General features: G+C 34.1%; 1 protein-coding gene across 1 annotated transcript in view; it reads left to right on the plus strand.

Moving 5' to 3' along the window:
• Positions 1–8,090, plus strand: part of EPS8 (epidermal growth factor receptor pathway substrate 8) — a gene marked incomplete at its 5' end in the record, with an annotated part of 71,351 nt that overhangs the window by 21,856 nt on the left and 41,405 nt on the right. Inside the window, 3 exons of the mRNA XM_012662777.1 lie at positions 912–1,095; positions 4,297–4,430; positions 5,065–5,068. Of these exons, the coding sequence (XP_012518231.1) occupies positions 912–1,095; positions 4,297–4,430; positions 5,065–5,068 (322 nt within the window). The remainder of the gene's footprint in view (positions 1–911; positions 1,096–4,296; positions 4,431–5,064; positions 5,069–8,090) is intronic.

Here is an 8,090-nt window from a genome sequence, read left to right on the forward strand (position 1 = left end):
TATGCCTTGAGATTTTGTCAGAAAATAGGCCAAGTAATGGTGATTTAAAATGCATAAAAAATGTAATCATTCCTAGAAGAGATTTTATTGTACCTTATTGCTACTATAATAAATACATTTACAACAAGACGAGTAATTCAGGGTCTGGTGGTTTTGTTCAGAAGCGAAAGGCATAATATATATATATCATGAAGAATTAAATCAAACATGAAAGATAAAGCAACATAATCTAGGAAAAATGAAGCCATAATTTTTGTCCTAGTTATTTTGGTGGTTCATGAGTGATTAGGAGCTTGTAAAAATAAGTCTTACTCAGAGTCATTAAATGATGAATGGGTAATGATTGTGATTACCAATTGCTGATTAAAACCAAGCTGATACATTTGATTTGTAAAATTGGTTATCTGCTTCATAATTTAAAAAATTATAAACCTTAAGAACATGCTAGGCTATTTCTTTTTTGAAAGATACATCTATAATATCCAGAGGTTTCCTAATGATGGTAGGAAGGTGAGCAAAAAATGAGAATCGGAAACTGCTTTGGATAGCAGAGAAGTTTACGTTCCACATACTTATCATGCTTCCAGCTTCACACTCTCTTCCCACACAAAGTTTAAGAAACCCATACCCATGTTAAATAGTTGAGTTTAATGGAGAACTGAGGCAATGTAGTGAAAACAGATCATGCAGCAGAATTTAATCTTCTTACATTGTATTGGCATTAAATACTAGCATAAATATGTTTGCTTTCCCTTTTTAAAAAGGGTAGATGGAGGGTAGATTATGTATGTGTTCTTTCTGTTTTTTGTTATTTGGTTTTTTTGTGTGCGTGGCTTTCCTTAGTGAAGGTAATTGTGAGCATGGATACATTAAAAAATTTATTGTTCATATGTCTTAATGTCCTCCTACAGAGCAGAGTGGCCAAAAGAACAGTTTATTGCACCATATGTTCCACGGTTCCGCAACGGCTGGGAGCCCCCAATGCTGAACTTCATGGGAGCACCAATGGAGCAAGAGCTTTATCAGTTGGCTGAGTCTGTGGCAAATGTAGCAGAACATCAGCGCAAACAAGAAATAAAAAGATTATCCACAGAGGTAAAGTTTTTTAGCATCACCTTTTGTAGATAGCACAATAATCTGTGCATTCTCTTGTAATTATAATTGTGAGTTTTCATTTTTATTAATCTGAAGATTGATTGTTCTAGAATCAAAGACTGAATGTTACCTTCTCATGAGTGCCCCCTCTCTCTCACCTCTGTCATTTTTGTGACAGTTGCTCTGTTCCTGTGTAAAGCCCAACCCCAGCCCATGTTCTCCTCAGTCTGTTGGCCCTCACTCCTACCCCTGCTGCCACTGCTCTCCTGGGCCTGGGGCCCTAAGCCTTTTTGAGAAGGTACTCTCGCTCTTTGTCAGGGACTTCCCCTATTGCCTCTTGGCTTATTTCTTTCTATTTTCCTCTCCCATTGTCAGACCTTCAAGACAATTCCCTGAATCTTGATCCTCTAAGGCTGTCCCAAGCAGCAATCCCTCCCTCGTTCTTCTTTTTCTATCTCTTTCTGTCTCTCTCTCTACCTTTCTCCCTTTCCCTCTCCCTCTTCCCCCCTCTCTCTTTCCCTTTCTCTGTTTTACCTAGTTCTCTCTAGGATCCTCACAGCCTGGCTAGAGAACCTAAGCTTTTTGTGGACTTCAGTTCTCAGGCTCAAATGATGTATAACACCATAACATCTTTAGGAGGTCATAAAATTTATTTGATTTTTAAGTACTTAGTAAGCTTTAGAGTATAACCTATTTGGGGAGCAAATCGAGAGAATGAAATTGGGTATCCTATATTGTCACATTCCTTAAAAATGATTGTTCTATGACTCTTCTTGTTCTGTTGGAAAAGAGCATTGAGTATTGATTAAACAAATACAAATTGGATGATCAGAACTTGAGGATGAATGAAATCTAGTTTGAAGAAGAAACAGTAAATGATGACTAGATCCTTCTGCAGTCCTGTTCATTTTCTTTATTTCATTCCTTAGATTAATTTTCTCGGGCTATCATAGGTATTTATAATGCAGAAACATGATAGGAAGGAATGAATTAGCAAACTACAATAGATTACATCTTGTGACCACTTTTAAGGGGAAACATTTATCTAAATTAAATTTTTAAAAATCATTCCCCTGGGGGACTGTTCTTTGGACAATAACAATAATATTATAGATTGGTTAAATTCCTGAAACTTTAAAAACAAAGCAAATATACTGCTTTGAAATTCATTTTTTTTTATGTGATTTTTTCCCTCTGGTATATAAGGAAAGAGTTGGATTCCATACCTGTCCTTCCCTCTAAATGAGTAATTAAGAAGATGAGCTCACTGCTCTGAGCATTGGTTGACACGCATATGTTCCTGCCTGTATTTTATAGTTTAGGCTTCATTACTATGAATTTTCTTTCCATTTGGAGGGCAACATTTTTAGAGGAAAAAAATATACTCAAACCTGATATTTTGATATACTTGCTGTTGCTGTAGTTATAGTCCAGCTGTTTTCAAATAAAATTTCCAGCTTATAGTCTTCATATCTTAAATAAGAAAATATCCTCATTTCATAATGTATGCCTCAGAAATTCACTTTTGTGAGTTATTTTTCAATTTGTGTATTTAAGGAGAGAGTAATGTGTTCTGGGCTTCCAGGATATAAGTTTGTCTACTCTTACTGAATAAGTAATTTTAAAAGAGCAATTATTGAGAATCCTTACTTGTAATGAGTTATCATTTTCCTGTTGTAAACTGTATTTTATAGCTTAAGTAGTTATTCAGAGGTTTAAAAAAATGAAATGAAAAAAACATGCTAGCAGTTCTAGGGGATTTTATGCCTTGAGATTTTGTCAGAAAATAGGCCAAGTAATGGTGATTTAAAATGCATAAAAAATGTAATCATTCCTAGAAGAGATTTTATTGTACCTCATTGCTACTATAATAAATACATTTACAACAAGACGAGTAATTCAGGGTCTGGTGGTTTTGTTCAGAAGCGAAAGGCATAGGTGATGCGGAGCGGCAAATATGGGCGGCAGTACTCAGCGTCTGTACTTCCTCTGACCCAGCAGCAGCCCTGCGCAAGGTTGAATAGTCATCAAAGTTAGTCATTTGTCGTCATCTGTCTCCTCCCGTCTAGCATTCCCAGTCAGTCTCAGGACCCAGTGATTTCATACTGGCTTACCTCACTCTATTATGTTCAGAGCTGGGCAAAAGGTGTGGGTGATTCTAACAGTTTTCTACACTCCCTCTTTAGAACAACCTTTAATAAAAAATTACCTAATCAAATTTAGTGCCTCTTCTCTCTGCTAGGGAAGTGATAAACTGAATTAATTGAGCTCAGGTATTTAAATGGCTGAAAATTTGTATTTGTGTGTTAAATGCAGTATCCTGATATATAATTCAGAGGAATCATGTAATGTAGGTATTTTGACATCAGCACTGATCCACTGGGGACACATTACCTACTCTGTCAATGGATAAATTCAGCCCTCCTTCTGCCAACTTTATCATTAGAATTAACCATAGTAACCACATGTCCAAAACTTTTCTGAAGCATTCCAGGTTTCAAATATTTTGCCCCAATGAATCCATAAACAACTGAAATACCCGCAGAATTCCAATGCTTCAGTATGAATCATGCTTCTCCCATACTTCACTTTTATATAAAGAAACAATATAAAACCTTCAGGTAATGTTTTTTGTTTGTTTTCTCCCAATCTGAACATGTAGCTTCTATAGCTTTAAAACCATGGTGCTCAATGGGACTTCTTGGTAGCACCCAGGAGGTTCATGTCTGAATTATGTTGGCTGCAAAAAAGAAATGATTCCAGCATTGTCTTATCCGGGACTCTTGACTATCAAGATCAATGTATTTGTGTCTTTCTATGTTTTCCTTGACAATAAATCTGATAATAGTACTGCTGTTGTTTAAAATTTGAAAATACTATAGTGTTTTGTGTATAATTTTTAAAATGAGAAAAATGAGAGGGTTGTATAATTTTAATGCACAGAGTTGAGTTTCTTGTGACAATAATTTACTTTGCTAGAGTGGTGGAGTTTTTTTAAAAACAGAGAGCAAGATTTAGCCTTTGCATTAATGACTTTTCTTATTATGTCTTTGACATAAATGTATCACTCCCATTTCATAATTTATTAATATAATGGTCAATCACTTGAAAGTGAAAACTGATCTCAATATAGTGGAGGGTTCTTGTTGACTTATATGAGTGTTCAAATCATATTTGGTGATTCTTTCATCTGTCTTTCAGCATTCCAGTGTATCTGAGTATCCTCCACCCGATGGATATGCATTCAATAACAACATGTACACAAGAGGGCCCCATCTGGACCAAGGGGAAGCCGCTGTTGCTTTTAAGCCAACTCCTAATCGCCATGTAGATAGGTAACACTTAATGGGCACCAATTAGAGAGCTGTGAATAACTGTCTCTGGTTTAGTGCTAAGAGGTGGCAGTGTCTATATTGTCTACTACTTCTTTAAACTTTCCATCTGTTAATTATTTGATAAAGGTTCAGTTCATTTATAGAACTGGCTTTAATGAGCAAAAGATGTCTGGACCTCCAATCTGTAATTCTCATTTAATGCGAATGCCTTTGGATGACTTTCCCTTTTTTAAAAGATACTTCTGACAAAATGTGTGCATTAAGAAGAAAGAAGAATTGTCTTGAAACTCTCCATTAGTTTGTACCCGATAGTCTCTAAGGATCTTTCCAGCTCTGTAACTTTCAAAGGAAAAAATTTTCACCCTTCTCTTCACCTAATAAAAACAAATACACCTTCCTTTAGATAGAAATATTTAAACTAAATAGAAGCTAAATATTAAAATGGAGTTAATTCCTTATCTTTCATGCCATTTCATCTTATTATATTTTATCTTGATGTTCCAGTTTTACATTTCATTTGTTTTTCTATATTTTCACTCTTAAAGAATTTAATAAAGGCGGGAATAGAGAATTGGGATGGAGAAGAAATAAAGGAACTGGAATAGGTTCACTTTGTTTTCATTCTTGTTTTCAGGCAAGTGAGGTTTACATAGCGCCAACTCACATACAAAAGGGAAAGAAAAGGAAGTGCAATATTGGTAACGAGGCTGTAAGAGGATGATCATACAGATAAAGTGGGTCAGAGAACCCGTCCTAGTACTTGCCTGTCAAAGCCCCTCTTACCATGAGAGTTACATGCCCTTTATTTCTTTTCAGTATCCTCCTTTCTTATGGAATCTGAGGAAGGTAGTATTTAAAATTTTGTTCTTTGTCAGGGATGGTGACAGGTAATGCTTAAGTAATTGCCATGGAAATTATACAGGTATTGCTCTAAGGGCACCAGTAACATATTAAATTGAGTACAAGGAAAAGTCAGCAATGAATAATATATTTTGAAAATGCCAACATATGAAAATAAGTTTTAATTATAGAATTATTTTTAGTAGATACAGGTGGAAATTAGTTTGACAGCTTAAACATTATTTCTTTGAAATTCTTCTTGACTAACTCACTACTCATCTCAATATTTTTTTCTTTCCTTCTGTCTTAAATGTCAACATTCTAGAAATTATTTCAGATTAGCGGTTATTTTTTTATTTATTTCTATCACTCCGGTCAGTTGGATGGTTTTCCATAGCTAAGTGACTGGAAAACCATTTGAGTACATTTCTCATATGTATAATACATATTGATACTAGAAAACTTTTATCATGTTCCATTTTAAGACCACATCTAGCACAATGTGGTCACTCAGTTGTGACTTATTTGATTTATTGATTGAATGACTAAATAAATACATGATAGTGTATTCAACATTTCAGAGTCAATCCCTCCCTGTCCTTCAGCTGCATATCTATAAAGGATAGTAGTACTTACGGAGTAACCGCTGCCATTTATTTTGGGCAGCTTACCACAAAGTCTTTTAATTAAAGTTTACCTTGATCTTTATGACCTTCATAGAATATCAGGAGAGTATGCCTTTGATTTATTGATTTAGATATATCTTTGTACCTCATTTACTTCCTGAATGGGTTCAGGCACTTAAATTATATACAGCTAAAGTGATGTTATTAAAAATTAAATAATGAAATAAAATAGAAAATTAAGAGGGAGAATAAGAATGAAAATTTATGAAGTATAAGAATTGACACTGAAATTGAATTTCGAATTTGTCTTTGAGATTTCTGTCAGAGCAAAAAGAAAAACAACCATTTATTGTCATTAGGAAGAAGAAATATGTATTAGTTCATTTGAATAAATAATGCTTTTCCTGCTACTAAATTCTCAAAAATGTCTGTCTCATGGAACTTTATATAGGATACTATAGGTGATGTAAAGGACACTCATTTTTAACAATATTTTTTCCTCATTTAGAGAAGGCTGTGGTGAATTTCATAAGGTTTCTTTTGGTAACCTCTGATAAATAGAAAATTTAAATGGAATATAGTAAAGGAAATTCCATGAAGGGATGGTAGCCTTAGAGTGGTCGAAATTTAGCCAGAGAAAGATTTTTTTTTAAATACATTGAATGATGGGTTGATTTTATATCTCAGTTCTTATGGGTCCCATTTCTCATCTGGACTTAATAGGAGCTGGGATAGTTGATAGATACCAAGATAATGGATGTTCTTTGTTGCTAAGAAAATTTGTCATCATTATTGCAAAAACTATCTGAAAATTGTAGTCTGAAAAAAATATTGAGAGGTGTGGAATTTGCTTTTATAATTATTGTTATTGACCTTTATTGCATGCGAGGGAAGCAGTAGATATCATATGAAGTATATTCACTGTTAAACAAAATACCTGTTTGTTGAATTTAAAGCCTGTACCTTTGAGTTTTATAGTTCACTGCTATTCAGATACAATTAGTATTTTAGAGTTCTCAGATTATTGCTATCTCTACATTTGCTCTATATCAAGCGGCACATCTATTATTCCAAATCAGAAACAGACCATACATTTTGATGCATTCTCTCTCCCTTAAGAAACTTTGTTATATCTGAAAAGTTATAAATTATGATTTTCCAATTGATAACTATGGTCAGTGTCATGTCCAGGTTTAATATATAGAGGGGGAAAACTGTAAAACATACAGATTCATAAATTCTAAAGCATTTAATTATATAAGTGCATGCTGGATAAACACTTCTGAGACATGAAGATAGCAAAAACTTTAAAGACAACCACAGCAAACTTTTCTTTTTAACTCACTGATTCGGTTACTTAGTGGTGGAGTTATTCTACTTTTTGTTATAGTATACTTAATTCTCCATTATTAATAGCTATCATTTTCTACATCATAGGATAGAGGAACATGGGGGAAGAGAGAAAGATAAAAAAACTGAAATTACTGTTTTCCTTACTTCTGGGGTGATTGAATCTCTTTTATCTTCTACATGAAATTTTAATAGATTAAATATGTGCATTTAAAGTAGATTTCCCACCCCTGTTCTAGTAGGGATAGAGGTGAAATCCATGAAACACAGTTTAAAAATTATTATTATTAATAATATAATGATTATTTGACCATAATTTCACTTGGTCCACCATTCTTTTTTTTTTTGTTTTTTAACCATACTAACATAGCCAATAAGCTATGCTTATATATAAGCTGTGTGACCTGTGTACAGGTCATCTTTTTTCATTGTCCCTGCCCTCCTTCTCCAATGGAGTGACTACCTAAGAGGTAGCAAATATCTATGATGACAGGATATGTTATGTCTGCAGCGGTCCTGCAGGCCCCATATCACTCAGCATTCCAGCATTCCAGAGAACTTGGTACGCAGCACAAAGAATGGCCACTTGACAGGGGCAGGATGACCAAACATCTATCTGCTTTTTCCCTTGTAGAGCTGGGTGAGGAAATGTGGGAATGTAAGTGGAGAGGACTAGGGAGTAAAATTAATGAAGAAGAGTTAAACTTACGACTTTATTAGTGAAATATATGAAGAAAATATGCATTTTTAATACATTAAATTTTATTGTGTTATATATAAAGATAGTTTTTAATTATGTTAGATCTATTAGTGCTCATTTAATAATTAGAAGAAGTATTTGATT

Source organism: Propithecus coquereli, unplaced genomic scaffold (assembly GCF_000956105.1).
Source record: "Propithecus coquereli isolate 6110/MARCELLA unplaced genomic scaffold, Pcoq_1.0 Scaffold78, whole genome shotgun sequence".
NCBI lineage: Eukaryota > Metazoa > Chordata > Mammalia > Primates > Indriidae > Propithecus > Propithecus coquereli.